Genomic DNA, 22,340 nt, shown 5'->3' with positions numbered 1-22,340 from the left:
AGAAATGTTATTCCATTGCAGGAAAATATTGCTATCACTACGCTTATAAAATTAGTATAATTTTATAAATTATAATTAATTATATAAACTAAGTTTACAGGTTGTGTGATAGTAATATTTTTTGCAGTGGAATCACACCTCTGAATATGCTGGTTTTTGTTCTTCAGAATGTTATCAATAAAGTACTAGTCTTTTACCACAGAATAAACAGTGGGAAGAAAAGCTGTGAAAGGTTATGTTGGTTGAGGATTATGGGCAGTGATAACATATGGGTGGCACAAAGATGTGAAAGATTATTTTAAAGTATAGTGACCATATGTCTCATATTATAAAAGACAATCCTTTATTTCACAAAGCTGTCTTTTAGATTTATTTTTTTTAAATTCACTTTTATCCTTTATTTTGGTTATTTAACTTTAACATACAACAACATACTGATTGATATACAGCCTTTCACGTTTATGTGAAAAATATGGAAATCGAATTGTGTTTTAAAAATAAGTTTACATGAATTGATTTTGGATATTTTTATTAGAAAATGCATTTCTGTAATTTTTTTCTTGGATTTGGTCTTAAATTTTCCTTTCTAAAGCAAAGTTATAAGTATAAACATTTGTTTTTATCCTTATGAACCTCTTTCAGATTTGATCCCCTTTCAAGTTTATCCTTTAATTTTTTTCAGAAAAATATGGTTACCGTACTAGTAAATTTAAATTTAAAGATATTTAGACACTTGAAGTCAACTGTAGTAATTAAAATTGTTTGATAGCAATGCAGTAATTGAAAATTGTTTTTATATATAACCGGGTTTGGAGCTACCAGCAACATCTTCAAACACTTTCTAAAATAATAATCTTAACTGAATGTATTTAATAATCACAATAATTTCTTGAGCAACAGAATATTTCATAATCATTGCTTATTGCTTATTATTTTACTAGCTTTATATCTAACAGTTACACAGTTAGTTTAACTTGGCAGTTTTTGCCTAATTTAATGCTGGTTGAAAAATTTACATCATAGTTTGTCGACCCTTCTTATTGAAGCCAATGATAATAAACAGTGACTGCTACATAATGCATATCTATAAAATAGAGAACAAGCAAATAAAAGATCAACTGCTCCTATGAACTTTAATTATAATTTCTGCCTAAAAGTATGTTTTGTCTTTTAATTCTATTATCATTTTATACTAGACTCCCGTAAAGAATCTGCTCCCCAAGTACTACTTCCAGAGGAAGAAAAAATTATTGTAGAAGAAACAAAAAGTAATGGTCAAACTGTGATAGAAGAAAAGTAAGATGATTTCTTTAAAACAAAGTTTTAAACAGTTTATATATCATTTTGTGTGTGTGTGTGTGTGTGTGTGTGTGTGTAGAATATTTGCATTGTTATGTAAGTATCTCAATAATAAGGAAGTATGGAATATACAGTCAAGTGCCAAAAGTAAATACACCACGTAGAAATTGTTGACTTTTTCATGTTTCAACATACAGATATTTAAACTTCATTTCAACAATATTGATAAAGAGGATCTAATACAATATATCCTGCACCATTTACATTTTGTACTCCATTTGTTTAAATAAACATAAATACAGATTTCACATGTGGAAAAAGTAAGTACACCCGTACATTGTCTCTACTTCGCATATCTAAAATTCTATCTTAGAATCCTGTGTACTAGATGAGGTGCCGATGATTAGAATATTGTCTGAGAGGCTAGGGGACAAAACTGTCTTACTGAAATCTCAGACAGTTAATTTGATTTGTTCTTTGTTGCTGAAGTATCACCATGCCTAGATTTATAAGAGCTCTCTCTGAGATTTTCAGAAAGAAAGTTATAGATACCTATGAGTCTTGGAAGGGATTTAAAAATATTGCCAAGCAATAGGATATCAATCATTTGTTAATCTGGAAGATCATATACAACTGGAGATTTCAAGCAACTGCCAACTTGTACAGGTGTGATCGTCCCTATAAGTTCAACCCAAGAGCAGAATATAGGATTTAAGAAATCTCTTAAATTACAGAATGTTGTCATCTGGTTTACAGATGGCTTTCAACATTATTCATGTCAAAATGCATGACTCTATCAATTGAAAGATAAATTACTTTTACATAGGAAGTATGCCAGGAGGAAACCTTTGCTGCCCAGAAAGAAATCAGGGCAAGATGAAAGTTTGCTCATGAATAATTTATAATTTCTGGAACAATGTACTCTGGGCAAAAGAGGCACGCTAGAGTCATTTGCCACAATACCAGAATATATGTTTGGCAAAACTAAAGATAGCCTTTCACCAGAAGAATCTACACCAGTGATGTCAAACTTGTATCATCACGGCGTCATCATGTGCCGTATTGCAACTTCCTTTTGCTAAACCAGGTGTGGGCGTGGCCAACGCATGATGCATCCAGCCCATGGGCCGTGAGTTTGACACCCCTGATCTACACCAACTGTAAGGCACATTGGTGAATATGTTCATAATTTGAGGCTACTTTGCTGCATTAAGGGCTGGACAGCTAACCCTCATATGAATTCTTCCTTATACCAAAGGGTGCTTGAGGATAAGGTGAGGCCATCTGTCAGAAGACTGACACTCATGATAATTACAACATGATAATGACAACAAACATTCTAGTAAATCTACCAAGGGATAGCTGAAAAAATTGAGTTCTGGAAGGCCCAGATCTAAATCCCATCAAAATGTCCTGGGATAATTTGAAATGGGTGGTTCATGCAGGGAATCCCTCAAACACTGCACAGTTGAAAAAAATCTACATGGAGTAGGGAAAATTTCTTCCCAGTCAGTGTCAAGGGCTGGAAATTCTTCCTAGTCAGTGTCAAAGATAATTATAAAAAATGCCTACTTGAAGTTATTTTTGCTAAAAGGAGTAATACCAGGGGATTATTGCCAAAGATGTTCTTATTTTTTTCCACAGAAGGAAATGTCTTCATTTTTTATTGAATAAATGATTGTAAAGTCATAGTTTTTATTATTAAATTACATGAACTTTATCTTTAAATGCTATTTGAATGAAGGTGAAATATGAATATGTCCCCATTTGTTAAAAAAAAAACTTTACATGGGGTGTGCTTACTTTTTCATGTGACTGTATATATGTATATCCTATAGAAATTCATTACTTAATTGCCTGAAATGTGGCCCATCAGTCCACTGTTGCCCGTTTAGACCAATTCTAGTAATCTTGGGTTCTCTAACTTTTCTTTTTGCATCTTCTTTTGCCCTTGTGCCAGCTGGGAGTTGATCAGTGTTGTGGTAAGGTGGCGTTCTTGAGTACCCTGGGATTTCTGTTTTTATCTGTATGTAGGATTGCAGGTGTTTTGCTGTTGTTAATTATATTATTTTTATATAAATGTACATCTGAAATGCTGCTTTATTTTTAAAAAAGTTTGCAACAAATAGAATTGAACAGCATTTGATAGCAGAACCATCCCTAATCCAAGTTACTTTATGGTAATTAGCTTCATAAGCTTATTCCCTCTCCTGTGCCCGCCAAAGTCTTAAAGAAATACCAGAAAAGCCCAAAATTTACTGCAAATAGAGCAGGTTCAATAGCTTCCTCTGTATCTTTTTCATCCCACATTATATAATTTTTTGATGTAAAATCACCTGTATTGATACAATTTTATATATGTTTATAGTATTTTATCTTAATTTTCTGTTTTAGAAGTCTTGTTGACACAGTATATGCATTGAGGGATGAAGTACAGGAATTAAGACAGGTTGGTAAAATATATTATAATATATTTTACAATTAAGATGATAGAATATGGCAGTTATGTCAAAAACAGGTTGGCTATTTTTAAAATTGTGCTTCTGAATTGGCAGGAAAATCAATATGTAATATCAATTCACTAATGAAATAGAAATTAAGTAACCTTCATGCATAATTGATTGTATAGGTAATCCAATCTAATATAAATCTTGGCAATTTAAGCTCTGTGTGTGTGTGTGTAGTTTATAAGTAAAAATATGAACAGGAATTGAATATTTATAAAATTTATATGAGTACCCAACTGTGATTTTGGACAGTTTACAATAAACTAAGAATAAACAAATATTGGTAGACAGTTCTGTTAAAATGAAAAGAAACATTCAATTCAGTTATTAACTTCCTCCAGATGGAGACTCTTTTTATCCTGACCCCAGGACCCAAGGAAAGAGATAGGTTTTTAATACCTTTTCAAAGGCATTTCAAGTTCAGGAACAAACTAATATAGAAGAGGGGAGAGATAATTCCAGAGGACAAGTGCCTGACAAAAAAGGAATGCCTTTGTAGTCCTAACAGATGGCACTGTTTTAGAGAAGGGACCTGAAGTTTGCCCGCCCAGTTAGAATCCTCCCAAGCACGATCCAGTTTAAGACTGTCATCTCCCTATCATTTCAGCCACTAAGACCTGACTTTGATTATACATCAAAGTCTCAGGAACAAGAATCCTATTAGGCACATTACATCTCTGGGACAGATCAATTAGGTCCTTCTTGCAGTGAAAAGTAGCCAGGTCAACAGTGACTGATTCTTCCATTACAAGGCACTAATAATGCCAGATGACATTGCTATTATCCTGAAGTGAAACCCAGGCCAAACAGGTCATGTGTGGATTAGGCCCTCAGTAAACTGAATTGAATTCATAGTTGCTCTGGGAGTCATGAATTCCTTCTCTGCCTCCAAGTCTGTACTTATGAAAAGCTGGATGATGTCCCCCAACAACTTAAACTGCAGTAAACTGCACTGCCAATCCAGAGCAACACAAGCAGGAAAGCAACAAGCAACACAAGCAGGAAATCTTCTACTCAGTAGGGAGGTTGATATAGTAGCAGCAGTAGCAGCGATTCCAAATGATCTCTGGGGCTCAAGCTCATGTAGAGTCTCACACCTACCTATCAGAATACTAGATCATGGATGAGATAGGGATTATCAGAGACTGGACTGACATTGAGCAACACAGCTGCAAGGCTCAATGAAGGCTCTTAAGGCTCAGTGAAGAGATCGGGGTGAGTCAGTGAGTCAGAATGTGGTATGAATACAAGTCAGCAGGAAATATTATTTGAGGAGGAAGAAATATCTTCCCTTGAGCACGTTAGGTAAAAGGCAAATATAGACATGCAATCTACACAAACTATTAATTCCAGTTTAAGAAAAAATCACTGGTAAGAGCCTATCAGGGGTTGAAACACCTGCCACAACGTACTGCTTCTGAGTTTAACTTTGGAAGAATCATTCTTTAAGACCTCTAATTTCAGCCAGTAGTTGTGTTTATCTCACAAGAAAGTTCTGGATAATTATTTTGTAAATTAATAAAATCTTGAACATAAGAATTACTTTGTTACTTTGACTCCCTATTCTCCTGTGAAATATATTTCATCATATTTCCTCTTATTTCTCAGTTTGCATCTATCAAATATCAACTGTAGCTTCTCCTGATAAGATAATTCTTTTCCTAATTTGCACTTACAACATTTTTAGAGGATTTTACAAAATGAAAATATTATGCTGAGCTCAGAACAAAACAAACAAGGTTTCTTTACTGATAAACTTATTTCAAGAGAGCACAAATCTATAGCAATATACTCTGAAAGTCTCCTCATTGTAGAAGCCAATTTCTTCATGGAAAACAATGTTTTTACTCATTTAAAACAAATTGTCATAATGTATTTTGGTGTTTTGTGTTTTGGTCAGGATAATAAAAAGATGAAGAAATCACTGGAAGAAGAGCAAAGAGCTCGTAAGGAGCTTGAAAAGCTTGTCCGGAAAGTTCTAAAGAGTATGAACGATCCTTCTTGGGATGAAACGAATTTATAAATATATATATTTATATTTTATATATATATATATATATTTCTTTCTATTGAAAGACCAGTTGTCAAATCTAACTCTGGAAGTCTTCTGATATTTAGTCAGTGTTGCATATAGAGCACTACCAATCAGGATTAAACTGGATTGAATTATGTTTCGTTATATATATATAATAATATTCAGTCCATTTATGAAGCTGTCTTTACTTAAGTATAGATAGCGTGGATCCTGAACTTGACCTGTCTTTACTTATTTCCATTTAAACTGCCTCATTTTGCAACAAGTGCAACAGTTGGCTAAGAAATCCATCTCCCTCTTGTAAATATTTATAATTTTGAATTTTATGTGATCAGTGTATCAGGACTGATATAGTATTCTGTTGTCTTCCTGTAATGATTTCAGCTAAGCAGCAAACATAGCAGTGGCTGATGATACGCTCCTAACATTTACTGAAAATTATACACTGTTAGATGAATTGTTTTGAATTTTTCATTCTCAGGCATCAGATAGGAAACATTTCTGGTAATTCCCAGCATATTTCCCAGTATTCAGCCTATTTTAATAATTTAATTAAATTTATTTATGTCTGTTTAAACCTTCAGACACCATTTTAACATGAATTTTAAAACTACCGACTGTCAATGCAGTAAACTGTCAGTTGGCATCATTTCATATTAAAGGTAAATATTTTAAGAATCAAGACTTACATGTTTCTTTTTGGCATGTTAAAATGCAAAATAGTCAAGTTAAGACAAATGTGCTTGCTCTTATTTTTAGTGGCTAGTTCTTAGATAATTTGTATATTAGAATTTGCAGTAGTTGTGCATATATTAAACAACTGGCAAATGCTTTAATGAATCACTCGGTACTGTTGTCATAAGAGAAGTACAAGTCCATGATGTGTTTGTTTTGTGAAATAAATGTATTATTTATTTATTATTTTTGCATGAACATAGCAAGTTTTAGGTTAACATATGTCTGTAGTGCTCTAGAGTCAAATCTTGTTTTACTGTGCAAACATAATCTTTTTTTCCTTCTACGATCTAAACAAAATAATAATCCTCTGACCTCCGTTTTATTTATATATAGAAAAACACACTAAAAATGGCTTTCTGAAAAGCAATCATCTATGGTGCTGTAACTTTATGTTGGTTGTTTGAAATGTATGTAGATATGGGAAAGTACATATGGATTCTTTTAAATTACATTTTGGTCATGTAATACATTTTTCAATGTTCCAAACTAGTTTGCACATAATTTTTCAAGGTATTTGGTATTTGAAGTCAATTAATGAAAACCTAAATCTAGCTATAGTATTTTAAGAATAAATTTCTGCTGAATTTAGGCAAGTATATACTAAGAATAATGCACAAACTGTATGTGTGTTAAAAGCAGCTTTTTTGTTTTCAATTTTCTTCCTGCTACTTGGATAGTATAAAACTCTATGTTCTGCTTAGAGGTGTGATGGCCCTGAAAAAAAATTGCGGAATAAATCAGTTCTTTTTAAATAAAGCTAGTCTCTCACTATTGGATTTCACATTAAGTGGATAGAAACATGTTTTCCTTCCTTTTCAGTCTTTTTTACATTTTTATTTTTTTTACATTCCACATCTTTAGCTCAGAAAATTCTGTTGTCTTCAGTTACTAATCTGGAATAGGGAAAACCTTCAAACTTCAGCTAATGACCAAGAGTCAAGGAAACCATCATATTAATATCACAATATAGATTCTAAATTGCTTCATGTAATGGGGATGGGGTGAGGTGAGAATTCAGCATGGCCATACTATTGGAAGGGCAGTTCTGTGTTTATCATAATTTATAATTGTCTAATTGTTTTATTCAGGAAAATATACTAAAGCATGTCTCCTCCATTTATGAAGCAATAAGATTTGAGCTGTGTATTATTTCTCAGTGAAATATCTATTGAAGATTGTCAGGACATCTGTCATGGCAGAGGGCATAGGAGGATTCTTATTTTATAAAATTGCTTTATTCAACCTTAATTTTAGAAATAAAATTAAGGTGAGTATTATAGTTGTGTGGGAACTGTCCAGTATCCTTCAAAGACATGATTGGAGGCCATGGAAATAGCTGACCCAATTAATGAGATAATCAAAATCGTCAAATTAAAGGAAAATCAGTTAATCATCAAATTCCCCTCTTCAATTTGTTTTATACAAATTGTATCATTTTTTTCCCTTTTCAATGCTGCTGCTATGCAGCATGAGAAATCAGTTTGAATAACAGTTTCAGATAGTCCTTGACTTACGATTGGAATTGGAATTTTGGTCACTAAGCAGTGTGTTCATTAAGCAAGTCATGTGACTGAATTTGATTTTACAACCATTTTACCAAGGTTGTAATGGTTGTTAAGTGAATCATGTGACCATTAAGTGAATCCAGCTTCCACAATTGACTTTGCTTGTTGGAAGCCAGTTTAGGAAGATTGCAAAATGTAATCACCTGACTGCAAGACACTCTATCCATTGAAAATGCAAGCTGGTTGTTCAGCATCCAAATTGTTATCATGTGACCATAGGGATGATTCAAAGGTTGTACCTTAGAGAATGCATCATAAGTCACTTTTCCCAATACCTTCATAATTTCGAACCATCTTTAAATAAAAGGTCATAATTTGAGTACTACCTGTGACTGTGTTAAAAGTTCTTTGCTCTGTCTTGAATAAAAACAAAATCAGTCCCCAATTGCTTCAAGTCACCTAGATTCGGAATCTGTACTAAGCAGACTTAAAGAGTTTAGTCCCATTTTTCTAAATTCATGATTTTTTATGGTCCTGTATTAATAATATTCATTGTTTATACCCCTATTAATTATGTCCGGATGACATAAGGTAAGAGAAATAAAAGGCTTAGCTTTAGATGCTGAGAAATTTTGTCCAAGCTTCATTTGATTTGATTATGATAATGATGACAACATTGAAGATGCAAGACAAAAAGAAGAATATGGAGCAAAAATTATAATAATTGACCTATGTATATAAAATCTTGACGTAAAAGATGTTCTTTATCTGTATTAATTATTAGTGTCCAAAATGACATCTATAGAGGACAAACTAATCTGTTTGGAGTGGGGGCAATTGTCCTTCATTGTACAGATGCAACTGGTCACTTAACATCCATTGGAAGTTATGACAGACCCATCCCAAAACTACTGACGCTGTTTCAAAATTATAACCACTGCAGCACTCACATGTTCACCCTTATGACCAACCACAGGGATACTGCAGCAACCCCCCATCCCACCATCAGCCTTTGGCCTGCTCCCAACCTGGCAGTCCAGGTCATCCAGCACTCAAGGTATCCTAAAGTTGGACAGCAGAAGCTATTGATGCCTTGGAGGACTGTTGCGGCCTGTAGGCTGAGACCTACTTTCCATTAAACCACCCAAGGGACTTGAAGGACTCAGCCTGTTCCTCAGCCTGCTCCAGGGCCCAACAGCACCCATCTTATCTTTCTGGTTTTTGCAGAAGCATCCAGCTGATTCAATGCTAGGCTCACTTTTCTTACAGAGGCTTCCTGCTTATGGCAACCTCATGTTATTCTGCAAGCAGGTAGTATTCTCGTGAGTCTGTGGTTGGCTCTGTTTTTTAAAGAGCCTCCCTCATTAAAACACAGGCTCATAAGAATACTGCTGTCTGGCTTTAGGTTGCCTTGGGCGGCTGGGTTGGCAGCAGGCCAAAGCCTGCAGGGACCCCAAGAGGCAGGGAGTGGAACACCAGATGCCTCGGGGAGAGAGAGGCCTAGGGTAGGTGGGGGCCTGAGCCTGCACTAGGCCTCTCAGGGCTTCCTTTACCCATGACGAGGTACCTGCTACTTTGTTTAACAACTCACATGTTTATTTAACAGCCATAACAGAAGGGGGGTGGTCACTAACAGTGGGATTCAATTTTTTTTTTACTACCGGTTCAGTGGACGTGGTTTGATGGCCGTGGCAGGAGAAGAATACTGTAAAATCTCCATTTCCACCTCACTCCTGGGGGAAGGTTATTGCAAAATCCCATTTCCTCCCCACTAACCTGCTTTCCAGCTCCGTTCTCCTGTGCAGGGCAACAAAAGAAGACCCAGCTGATCAGCTGGGACTCGAGAGGCAGAGAATAGATGGAGGCGGGGCCAGTCAGGTGGTATTTGCCAGTTTCTCCGAACTACTTCTACAAAAATAGTACTACTACAAAATTTCTGCAACCAGTTCTCCAGAACTGGTCAGAACCTGTTGAATACCACCTCTTAAGTGAGGGCATCTCACTTAATGGCTGTCAAGCCATGTGACCCTAATACGTAAGGTCCATTACAGTTTTATTTTGAGGACTACCTGTAGTGTTTTTAGAAGTTATTAATTTTTAGCCAAAGCATTTTCTTATACTGTTAAGTACCATTGATCCAACAATGCAGTAAAAATGTCATAGCTAAGGAATAACCCAGAATCACATGGTAGATCAGTTTATCTATATTAGAAAATACACATGATAAGTGAATTTCAGGATTAATTATGAAACTTACTCGTTTTGCCAAGTTCCTTCAAAAACCTTTTAACCAAATCACTGATTCACAAGTTCGTATTAAGACTATCCAGGTCATATTCATAATGTATTGATGTACTCAGAAGAGACTTCTAATTGCAGCACATTTTATTCTACATCTTTTAGAGTAAACCAGACCCTCTTTCTGTTTTTCATTTTTCCCCTTGCATTCTGTCTTCTCAATAATCAGTTCCCTTGGTGACCAGTTTAATGACAACACAAAACAGAACTGTGATGTCTCAGTTACATTTTCTGTTCCACACCATAGTAGGAGAGGGACTAAGTAGACTGAGTTGATGAGCCAATTGTATGGCTATACTCTTTAGACTGACTTACTATTTGTAAATGGAAATACTGATTTTGCCAAGTCTTTCTGAAAGTAAGCTACTGGCCACTCCATGCCCCCACCCCATCTCTCTTTATTCATAGCTATATTAGGTCTTTTTTTATAGATTGATCTCAATAACCTCATTAATGAAATGTATAGAAAAACAGGACCAGAATCAACTGTTTATTTTTCTAGTACCTTGCCTACTGTGGCTTTCTTCAGGTGCATGCATTAAATTGTCCTTTAAGTTCAACAGTGCAACACAGTCACCGTCAAGGGTTCTTCAGCTGGAAAAAAGAAGTAACTTCCTTCGCTATGGTTTTTCAGGTAAGTTTGGAACTGATGACTGTTGGCACTGTGGTAGCTGAATGCTTATTATGATGATTTATAGTAGCAACTTGAACAATAATATATATCAAAGCTCATGTATTAAATAGCAGGATGGGGTAAAGTGTTACAAAAAGATGCTTTGCAAAAGATGTTGAGACAAACAGCACTATCCTTAAAGGGTTCAAACAGCTGCAGTCTTTGCAAGACTTGTATATATATCTTCTATTTTTCTGGTATTATCAATTTGCTTTTAATATTGTTTGCTCCCTAGAATTGCTGTAGAGTCAGGTGACCTTGCAAATTTGATAAATAAAGCAAAAATAAAAGCAGCCTTGCCAGCCTTACAAAGGAAAGTATATTAGTGCTTTTTTATATTAACACACCCTCTATGAAGAAATATGTAAATAGTATTTAATTGGTTTGTGTGTATAAAAAAGCATAAAATAGTGTGCAGGAACACTTATAAAATGTCATGCTGCCTTGCAGTAAATCAAAGTTATGGCCAAACCTATTTATTTATTTTATATACAAAATAAGTGCCACAAAAGCTGCTTTAGCGCAGTGGTTAGAATGCAGTACTGCAGGCTACTTCTGCTGATCACCAGCTGCCAGCAGTCTGGAAGTTTGGGTGTCACAGGCTCAAGGTTGACTCAGCCTTCCATCCTTCCAAGGTCGGTAAAATGAGGACCCAAATTGTTGGGGGCAATAGGATGACTCTGTAAACTGCTTAGAGACAGCTGTAAAGCACTGTGAAGCAGTATATAAGTCTACGTGCTATTGCTATAAGAACTAAGCTCATCTGGGTTTAACAAGGATATATCTCATTATTTCACTTACATTGTGTGTCAAATGTTATGTTCTCCCCCTATTAGTAATCACTCTTGTCCCAGCTTCATACACTTGGTATCCCGTTATTAACACCAGTCCCCTTAAATAATTAGTCCATTTTTGTAGTTCAAAAACTCTAAATGTGATTGTTCTTCATGTATATGGAGAGTGTTTGATTGATCTTTAATTTAGATTCCAAAAAATAAAATAAAAAGCTTTTTTAAAGTAATTGTATGACTCAGTGAGAAATTTGAAGGTACATAGAGATATATTATTAAAATTTATTTTGTTAATATGTTTAGAAAGCCAAGATGAATAAATGAAGAGCTAATTGTTTTATATTTTAATTTTTCTTTGAGATTCTGGGCTTGAGTATGTTTTACATAAATGCCAGTATGGATGGATGTTTTATCAAGATTGAGACTGACACTAGCATAATGACTAAAGCAATAGTAACACTTTCTTCCTATTGGTATGTTACTTTGCATAATGTGTCAAAGAATATGGGTAATCATGTACCAATTTACTCTCTGCTAGGCTCACCTGCAAGTATTTTATGAAAAGCACTTGATAAGAATTATTTTGCCTTTCTCATCTATAGAAATTTGGCAAGGTGTTGCCAAAGATGTTGAGACTCTAGAAAAAGTACAGAGAAGAGCAACCAGGATGATTAGGGGACTGGAGACTAAACATATGAAGAACGGTTACAGGAACTGGGCATGGCTGGTCTAGTAAAGAGAAGGACCAGGGGAGACATGATAGCAGTCTTCCAATATTTGAGGGGCTGTCACAGAGAGCAAGGGGTCAAGCTATTTTCTAAAGTGCCTGTAGGCCAGACAAGGAATAATGGATGGAAACTGAACAAGGAGAGATTTAACCTGGAAATAAGGAGAAACTTTCTGACAGTGAGAACAATTAACCTCGGAAGTTGTGGGAGCTTCATCACTTGAGACTTTCAAGAAGAGACTGGACTGCCCTTTGTCAGAAATGGTTTAGGGTCTCCCGCTTGGGCGGGGGTTGGACTAGATGACCTACAAGGTCCCTTCCAACTCTGATTATCTATTATCTGTAAGGTTACCTTTGATAAGAATCTTTCTGCCTTCATTTACTAGGTTATGTTTATCTGTAATTTGTAATTTAAAATATAGAGTGATAGCATTTTGTTCATATACAGATTGTTGAATCTCCCTAGGAGCCTGAACCTGTTTTGATGAAACAGTATTTCGTGTGTATGATTGGTTTGTTTTATATTGCTCTCATGTTTCAGGTATTCATTTGGACTTTGTTGTTTACTCTTACATTAAACAAAAACAAAGAATTAAGAATTTCTTTAAAATTAAGTGTTGGATTGCTACTAGGTACAACAAATTTGCCTTATTTAGTATATCTCACTGAAAAGAAGCATTTGCTTTCACCACTATAGCTCATTACTTGGAGATTCTTCTTTTTCCCCCATCCAGAGTTGGAGGGAAAAACTATTCATCTAAAGCTAAAGGAAGATGAAAACACAAAGCTGTCAGGCTGGAGTGCCTTCCACTGCCTTATTTTGATTAATTGTTAAGTGAAGTTAACTATTGTATATTGTTACGGTATAACAACCGTAATACACTCACATATTTGCACACCACGATAGTTTATTGAGGCTTTTCAAGCCCCTAATATTATTCTCCAGGGCTCATCTCATTAAACAAACACAAAACCCAATGAATCCAACCTCAAGTCTGAGGACAAAGAATAAGTCTGTAAGTCAACACTCCCGGTCTGAAGCCCAGTTACAAGCTTACACTCCAAGCACAATACATGAAACCCAAGTCCAAGTCCAAAATCCAAGATGCAAAGTCCAAAGTCCAGTCACAGGGTCAAGGCACAGGTCTGGAAGCAGAAGCCAGAAAGGCAGAACACATGAACAACAGGAAACAGACGAGTTGTTCGAGTTGTTTCCAGTGTCACTTTGCTTCATGTGCCAGCCAGTGTAAGCCCTTTAGGACGAGCGAGGCTGCCTTTGCTAGTAGCCTCGCCAACCTCTGTTGCAAGGTGGGACACATTCCAATCTGAAACCTTTATCTTTTCACCTTCCTCTAGTGTCCCCCCCCCCATTCAGTCCTGCATGCTCTGGGATCTGGAGACGGAGGCAATTCTTCCTCCTCCCCACTGACCAGCTGCAGCGGTGTTCCCTCACTACCCCGCACTTCTAATTGGGTGCCTGAGCTCTGCAGCTGCAACTGCATCTCCCCTTTCTTCTCTAGCCTGGTGCTCAACTGGTTGTTTTCTGGAGGCCTCTCTGAGGTTCCTGGCCTCTCCCCTCCCCATGGCCCAATCACTCCCTGCACCTTGGTGTCTTCCTGACTCATCCCCACGCCCTCCTCTAAAGTCCAGTTGCCAAGCTTCTGGATTTTGATCACATGACCAGGAGGAAGCTGCAATGATTGTAAATGTGAAAAATGGCCATTAGACACTTTTTTTCAATGTTACTGTAACTTTGAATGGTCGCTAAATAAATGGTTGTAGGTTGTAGGTTATCTGTATATCAGTGAAAGGTTTGCATCTGCTTTTGGTAATTTATAGTTGTAAATGCAAGTTGTTTCCTAGTAACATTTTATTTACTTCTAACATATTGCGTATATATTCTATAAAATTGCTATGATCTTGGTGGTTTATGAATAATGATTTCAGAATATTTTTCCATCATTTTTTAACATTGACACCCTTTGAGTAGTTAGGATCTGTGGACTAACTTCTTCAGATATTATAAACTGCTGAGGAGCGCTCTCTTGTGGTAATTACCTAAAAATCTGAATTACCATAAATAAGTTGAAGCTCTGAAAATAGGAAGAGCACACAAATTCTTACAAGTTTTTACAATAAGGAGTAATGTATGTTCCTCTTATGAGTTCTGGCCTTAAATTTTGTTATGGGTACATACAATATTTTAAAGCAGATATGATGTGAAATTTAAATTCTGTGTCTATTCCTCTCTGATTTCAAGTGAAAGTTTATTGTATTGTCTTAATCAGGATTGTTATACTGGATAATACTTTGGAACTTTTAGCAGTCACTGAAATCAAAAGTGTTGAAGATGCAGATCCTTTCTGTCTCTTTTTCTCTGAAATTTATTCATTACCTCAATCCAATTGGATTCTGGGCAGTTTGCAACATATGAAATACAATCATAACAAGAATAGAATACAATAAAGCTTAGCAAATATATAACTGAAGTAATTGCAATTTTGCAAAGAAAAAAATAATACTAGGTAAGGCAGGACTTTGTCTGATTGTATGTACTGTTTTGAAGCTGAATGACCATTGCTGCAGACACCTTTGCAGCTGCCTCCAGATAGTAGGCCTTTGTCATACCTTAGCTTTGAAAGGAAAAACGGGCCTCAGAGCAGAGTGCTCTAGTAGCACCTGTTGGCAACTCTTTAAAGCAGCAATATCATTTCCCAGGATTATGCGTCTTCCTTCCCTCTTCAACTGTTGTGTGAGTCCTGGAAATGACATGTCTGTTTTAAAGAGTTGTGATTGAATGCTGTGTATGAGCCCACACATGCACCCAAAGCATTTGGAATTGTAGGCCCTAAACATAGAAGCTACTGTTGAAAACATAGTCCTTGGGGCAGACATCAATAAGTAGTTTCATAAGATAGGCACCAGAGGTATTCAGCAGGTTCTGATCAGTTCTAGAGAACCGGTAGTGGAAATTTTGAGTAAGTCGGAGAACCAGCAAATACCATCTCTGACTGGCCCCACCCCTATCTATTCTCTGCCTCCCGAGTCCCAGCTGATTGGCTGGGTCTTCTTTTGTTTCCCTGCACAGAAGAACAGAGCTGGAAAGCAGGTTAGTGGGGTGGGGAGGGAATGGATATTTTACAGTAACCTTCCCCTGCCACGCCCACGGAACTGGTAGTAAAATTTTTTTGAATCCCACCACTGATAGGGACCGTTATTGAAAATGCACACCTTCTGGGACCTTCAAGATGACATTGTTTCAATTGAAAAGACTTGAACTGCACCCTCTCTATCAGAGCATATAGAGTAGGCAAAAACCCTGTGAGAGGGCAGTTCCTCAAATAACCTGGTTCTATGGCATTGGTGGCCTTAAAGGTGATAATTAGCATCATGAATTGTACCTGGAAAGCAATTGGGAATCAATGCAAGTTGTAGAGTAGTTGTATCATGTGAACAGAGCAAGAAAAACCCAGAATGCCACTGCATTCTGAACTAACTAGTATCAGGATGGTTTTCCAGAACAGACCCATGTAGAGCAACCAGCAGGTGATTAAGGCATGAATGACTGTTAACCGGGCCTACTGATCCAGAAAGGGGCCCAGTTGGTGCACAAAATTAAATTGTGCAAAGCTCATTCCCCAGCCACACCAGCTCTCTGTTCCTCAAGCAGAAGGTGTGGGTCCAGGAGGAGTCTGGGTGGGACAGTGGATTATTGAACATGGGTAACCTAAATTCAAACCTACCTTTAGCCATGGAATCACATGGTATGATTTGGGCTCATACACTTGGCTCTCAGTTCAGTGTTCCTGCTTCTTGTGCTCTCTTGATAGTATATAACTTAGTTATGGTAAAAAGTCAGAGGAGGTAGTGATATATATGCTGTCTTGAATTCCTGGGCAAAATGTGGAATATTCTACATTTAGACAATCAGTAAACACTTGCACCACAGTTGTCTCGTGAAATGCATATATTAATGGCCTTCCACTTAATCACTATTGCTTCTCCTTCAATAATTCTGTGAGGATCCTAATGTATTAATGTTTACTGAGAGCTCATAGGTTTTATGGTAACTGAATATAATTCATAATAAAATGACGCCATAGTTTAGAATTGGCTTGATAGATCTCTTACTTTCAATTTATTGTGAATTTTATATATAAAGTATACAACTTTGGGTTTGTTTGTTTTTTTGAAGTATGTGAACTTCCTTTTTATGAAGTGTGTCAGACAAATGCATCAAGGATTGAGTGCACAGAGCTAGGATGCTGTTACCACAAAGAGACATGCTATAAGAAAGCTATACCAAGTAAGTAATTGTCAAAGTAGTTCAACAATATTCATTTGATAAAAAGTACAGTGATATCACGACACTATGCAAAAGGCAACAAATATTTGTGTTATTTGCGTGTTACATGATGTACATGGCTTGTCTCTCTATAGACACCCTTGCAACTTCTTAGTATGGTTGCTAATTTTTCAAATGAATCTAATGCTATTTGTTGTTTCAAGTAGAAAACAGATTTGACATTAAGGGGAACAAAGGTGGACTTTTATCAGAAAGGAAGAAGACAAATTGTACAATATAAATATATATTAAAGCCACTTTGGTCTAGTGGTTGAGGCACCAGGCTAAAAACTGGAAATGCAGGAGTTCTTCTGCCACTTTAGTGACAAAAGCCAAGCCTGGGTGGCCTTGGGCCAGTCACTTTCTCTTACTTCAATTCACCTCACAAGATTGTTGCTGTGGGGAAAACAGGAGAAGGAAGGTGTTGTCGGATATGTTCCCCACCTTGACTTATTTGTAAAAGTAGTTAAGATGGGGTATAAATAAAAAAAGGAATTATTTTAAAGTATCCTTTAAATTTAAAACAACAGATATATTTTTATACTGTACAACAGCTACAACTTTTGGATGACTACAAACATAGGTCCTAAACCCCATTGATACAGGGCATATATTAACATGTGTAGTGAATAAGGGCCATTTTTAATGAGATATACAACAGAAGCCAGAGTTATGTAGCTTAAAACTGAGGAAAATTATTCTGAGTTGGTATTCATAATTCTCTCTCAGAACAAGTCAGAACTTTTAGATATCTGAGTTATTTATCTTGTTATAAAATGAAAAAGACATAAAATATGCAACACAAAGCTAGAAAAGGTAAACAATGTTCATCTCTCCTCCCTCTTTCCTCTTTTCAAAATGCACTTCTCTCTCTGAGGAACCAGTGTTGCCTCAAAGCAAGTAGATGTTAAAACATTTTACTTTTCTGGAAGATTACTAGTGAGCAGGCAAACAACTATCATACACTTTTGCAAATGAGAGCAAAACTTCATAAACACCCTACATCACAATCTCCAGATATGTCAATGCCTTAGATCTTTCACATTGGGAAGGAAGGCATGAAGAGAGTTTTACTTAAAAGTAGATAACCTTCTCTTTTGGAGCTCTTTGTTTGCCAGGCACAGAGTTAGAAAAAAAAGCTCAGTCTAGTAAAGCCCATTTTTACTTGGGCTGGGGTGAAGGACATAATGGGTGGGCCAGCAATTCTTGGTTATAATTTTTACAATTAGATTTTGTTTATACTTTATGAACGCAGCTTTGGTTAGCGTCCTACTGCATTTCTCTCTCTTTTTGCTTTGTAAGCATTGGATGAACAGAATGCTGTATCTGATTCATGATAGAGATTCTTCAATTTCATATAAGCAAACAGCCATTTAAGCCAACATGGTTCTGAATTATTTATTAGCCAAAACCGAAAGGGTACAGAATATAACATTCTAAAGAACTTGTACATTTATTTGCTGCCCAAATATTTGATAATATTTGAAAGAAAAATATGTGGCCCTATTTATTGATTTAAGGAATTAATTACCCGTATTTGCCGGCGTATAAGACGACTGGGCGTATAAGACGAGCCCCCAACATTTCCACTCAAAATATAGTTTTTGTTATATACTGCCGTATAAGACGACCCCCCACTTGGAGGCATGCTTTTCAAGGCAAAAAGTCGTCTCATACGCCGGCAAATACGGTAAGTTGTAACACTTGGGGTATTCTGGATATAATTCTTGATTGACACCCCCAACCCCTTTCCCCCAAACTTACAAAGCCACCAAAATGCTTTAGAGAGGCAGCTTCGCCTTTCTCAGGCTGGCACTCAATTCCTCTCCCTTTCTTTGTGACAGCCCCCGCGTGCGTGCCATCGGGACTCCAAGAGTGGGGGATGGACAGCTGCCAACTCCCCCCCCCTCTCTCTCTCTGTGTGTGTGTGTGTGTGGTGTGGAGGGTAATTCCGGCTATCTCTGGCCTCCGCTCGGTTTTAAAGTCGCTTGGCCGGTTCCCAAGTCGCAGCGCGCTGGCTGGGAGACGCGGCGCCGGGTGGAAGCTCGGTGCAGGGGAGGCAGATCTTTCTCTCTTAAGCGGGGAGGGAGGAGGGGACAAGAGGAGGGACGGGACGGGACAGGGGCGGGAGGAGGGCGCTCGCCTTCTTCCACCGCCCACCGGACCCTTTTCTTCCCAAGGGGACCCTGGAAAGCAGCTCGGGAGCCGGGTGGCCCTGCCCAGCGGGGTCCCATCAGGAACTTCCTGAGGACATCCCCCCCGCCCCAAGCACAGCCCTCCCGGTCTTTCAAAGAGGGAGGGAGAAGCGGGAGGAGCAAATTGCCGCCCCCCGCCCCGCTGCCCAGAAGGAGAGGCGCCACAGTCCACCCCCACCACCTTCTCCCCCCCCACTCCCTGGGCCATTACGCGGCTCGGGGCTGGCTGGGCGAAGCGGCCCCGCCAGAGACCCTCCCGCTCCACCCCCACCCCACCTCCAGATTGGCCTCCGCAAGTGCCCCGAGCCAGGCGGAGGGTGGGTGGGTGGGTGGGAGGAGGAGGAAGAGAGACTCCGGCTGGGCTTGAAGGGGCTTCGCAAGTTGCGGAGCTCCGCCCCCGTCGCTCTTGCACCGAGTGACAATGTATTTACCGGCGTATAAGACGACCCCCCCACTTGGAGGCATGTTTTTTAGGGCAGAAAAGTCGTCTTATACGCCGGCAAATACGGTACTATGTTATTAAGGTAGCACCTCCATTTTCTCTAAACTCCCCAGAGTCTTCAAAATGGCTTAGAAATGCTGTAGAACAAATATATTATTATTTTTCTTGAGTCTGGCAGATTAAAAGGCTGTGAACTTAATATAAAGATCCATAATCAGCAGTTCAGGTGAGGCCAAGGTGCGGACAAGTCAAGTGGATTTATAAACTACCTAAGAAGCACTCACACTTGATACCTTGGCTGTATTGCAATTTAATGAGAGAAATTTGTAGAATACTTTTAAAGCGAATGAAAATGGGCTTTGCAAAACAGAATTAAATCTACATAGCTTCTGTTTTAGCTGTGTCCTGGGAAAGTCCTCTGTCACTATACAGGAGACCAGAATAATCTTATGATGATTTGCAGAAATGTTTGAGATGAGTTGTGATTCCTTATTTCAAGAGCCAATGAGAAAGAGGGAAGGGAACCATCCCATCTCCAAGTTTGTTTCTTGGAGTCCAGGGGTGGAGGAGCCTTGGAATGTCTGGGTTTAGGAATGAAATAAAATAACCTTATTCTGATTAGCCTTCATTTTTAGGAGGACTTTCTCTTAAAAAATGAGCCTTTGTTTCAATATTGGTAGAACCCAGGTTCTATGATCTGGAATGGTAAAATACAAAACGTTGAGAACTGCTGATCTAGTGTGTGTATTTGTATGTCATTCACAAAACTGGGTAAAAAAGGAATTAGCCAGCCATTCAGAAGATCTGAATACCTGCTGGCAAAATTAGGAATATTATTCTCCTTTATGCTTGTCTGGTTTTAAATTGGTACACTTCATCCTCCTTCAAATAGAGGGTGTCTTAAAACACAACTTTTTGTAATGCATAGACTAACATGCAGGTCTGCTGGTTTCTTTTTCATCTTCCACTCTTTTCAAATCAGTAAATAAAGGAAAGTATATTACAATTGAGTGGAATATTCTGGCTTTTTAAAACCATCCCCCAGGTTGTCATGTCCATCCTTAGTTGTGCAATGATGGATGATACTTCGCAAATTATGTACTTGGGTTATGTACTTGGGTTAGACATTGAGATGCAAGAACTTAATCATGGCATTTGTGTGATGACATCACCATTCACAGACCATTATTTTAGCATTATTATTTTGATGCAAGTAGTGATACAGTCATTAAAAGCTGCTGATATTTTAGAAATAAGTGTTTGTATTAAATGTACTTATAATAAATTTTTAAATATATATTTTTATCTTATTTGAGGGTTGAATAAATTGTTATTTTTTTCCACTTTTTTAGGCTATATGAAAGCATTTATTGCCTTAATAGTTATTATACTGGCAGTGTTCACTTTATTTATGCTGAAAAGGTAAGCTGATGATTTAAGTAGGCTTGATTGCTCAGAAGTTGACCTTCCATGGATTGCTGGCAGTATTCCAGGGGGGGGGAATGAAGAAAATATTCTTAAGGGTATATACAGTGCAGAGGAGGAAAGGATTTTTTACTCTTGTTTATGTGTACATATGTACATTGATGGATTCTGATTTATAGAGGGACGTTTTAAAATATTACAAGAGGTCAGTCTAGTAATATACATTTATATTAAATTTCTATTGCATTATTTTATTGAAAATCTTTATTTAAGCATAAATGCTTGATTCCTGTAATGCACCAGACTAGGGACTAAGGCTGCACATAAGAGAGTTGAAAGCCACAAAGAGCAAGATAATGATGTAAAGTGCACAAGGCCTATGTCATGTAAATTGATTTTGGTAGGGGTTGGGTTTTTTTTGTAATCAAACAAGTGTGATGGAGAGGTTACTTTATAAAATTAACTATTTACTAATTATTTAATTATTAACTAAACTCTAAAATTATTTTAGAGTTTATACAAGCACAGAAAAGTACCCCCAATTCAAATGCAAAAAAGTACTGGACCAGAACACACAGGTAGCACCTGTGCAACTTAAACCAATGTGTCTTTTCCTGGGATTGTGTTGCAGTTGCCACACAATGCTAGGAAGAGATACAGTTATTTGAAGGAGAGATATTATTTGAGTGTCCATATATATATATCACAAAAACATTTTTGCCTTTAGGTCCAAAGCAATGTATAGGTAGTCCTATAAATTGAGCTCAAACCTTCTACTGTTAAGCAAGGTAGTTGTTAAGTGAATTTGGTCCCATTTTACAACCATTTTTACCTTAATTGTTAAGTGAATCACCGCAGTAGTTAAGTTAATAACATGGTAGTTAAATGAATCTGGTTTCCCCATTGATTCTGCTTGCCAGAAGGTCACAACAGGTGATCACATGATCCCGGGATACTGCAACCATCATAAATACATGCCAATTGCTAAGTTTTCAGTGCTGTTGTAACTTTGAACAAATGGTTGTAAGTCAAGAGCTATCTGTGCAGTCCCAATTTATATTAGAGTTTCCATGTGTTGCATGTCTCAGAATAGTGGGAAATCATGTCACCAATTGTTGGTGATCACATTTAAAGAAGATTGTACAGCTCAGAAAAACATGGGTTTGAAGGCCACATGCACCTTAGGCCACCCAAGCACATCATATATCTTGATGGATCTTGTTTAAAGTAATGTGCAAACTGATGCATAATTTTAAAATCATATTTTATGGCAGTGGAATAACAACCAAAGACTCCGGGGCTATGTAGTTTTGTTCAATATTGATAAAAAGTGGCAGACCAATTTCTCATCCTTTTTGAG

General features: G+C 37.3%; 2 protein-coding genes across 8 annotated transcripts in view; both read left to right on the top strand.

Moving 5' to 3' along the window:
* Positions 1 to 8,467, top strand: part of ARHGEF7 (Rho guanine nucleotide exchange factor 7) — a 102,242-nt gene extending 93,775 nt beyond the window's left edge. For 5 of the 7 annotated variants that reach the window (XM_026668889.2, XM_026668892.2, XM_026668891.2 and 2 more), the window contains 3 exons: positions 1,197 to 1,296; positions 3,694 to 3,748; positions 5,707 to 8,467. In XM_026668889.2, coding sequence (XP_026524674.1) covers positions 1,197 to 1,296; positions 3,694 to 3,748; positions 5,707 to 5,829 — 278 coding nt within the window. In that variant the 3' untranslated portion in view covers positions 5,830 to 8,467. Of the gene's footprint in view, positions 1 to 1,196; positions 1,297 to 3,259; positions 3,282 to 3,693; positions 3,749 to 5,706 lie in introns of those variants that run through there. The other 2 variants (XM_087967277.1, XR_015749895.1) reach the window with 2 other exon arrangements.
* Positions 8,468 to 8,826: 359 nt separating this feature from the next.
* TEX29 (testis expressed 29) lies at positions 8,827 to 21,052 on the top strand. Its single transcript, XM_087967282.1, has 3 exons — positions 8,827 to 11,016; positions 16,769 to 16,879; positions 20,908 to 21,052. Exons 1-3 carry the CDS (start codon positions 10,836 to 10,838, stop codon positions 20,979 to 20,981), a joined length of 366 nt encoding a protein of 121 aa, XP_087823408.1. The 5' UTR covers positions 8,827 to 10,835; the 3' UTR covers positions 20,982 to 21,052.
* The last annotated feature ends 1,288 nt before the right edge of the window (positions 21,053 to 22,340 follow it).

Source organism: Notechis scutatus, chromosome 5, assembly GCF_049901735.1.
Source record: "Notechis scutatus isolate UNSWTSFEM ecotype Mainland chromosome 5, rNotScu1.2, whole genome shotgun sequence".
NCBI classification, from domain to species: Eukaryota; Metazoa; Chordata; class Lepidosauria; order Squamata; family Elapidae; genus Notechis; species Notechis scutatus.
This window is presented reverse-complemented; position numbering and strand designations above follow the sequence as displayed.

Excerpts from the sequence above, each read along its gene's own strand:
- TEX29 (XM_087967282.1), top strand. The coding sequence starts at position 10,836 with ATGAAATGTATAGAAAAACAGGACCAGAATCAACTGTTTATTTTTCTA. Across the intron at positions 11,017-16,768 it reads CCTTCGCTATGGTTTTTCAG|TATGTGAACTTCCTTTTTAT; the intron begins GTAAGTTTGGAA and ends GTTTTTTTGAAG. Across the intron at positions 16,880-20,907 it reads CTATAAGAAAGCTATACCAA|GCTATATGAAAGCATTTATT; the intron begins GTAAGTAATTGT and ends CCACTTTTTTAG.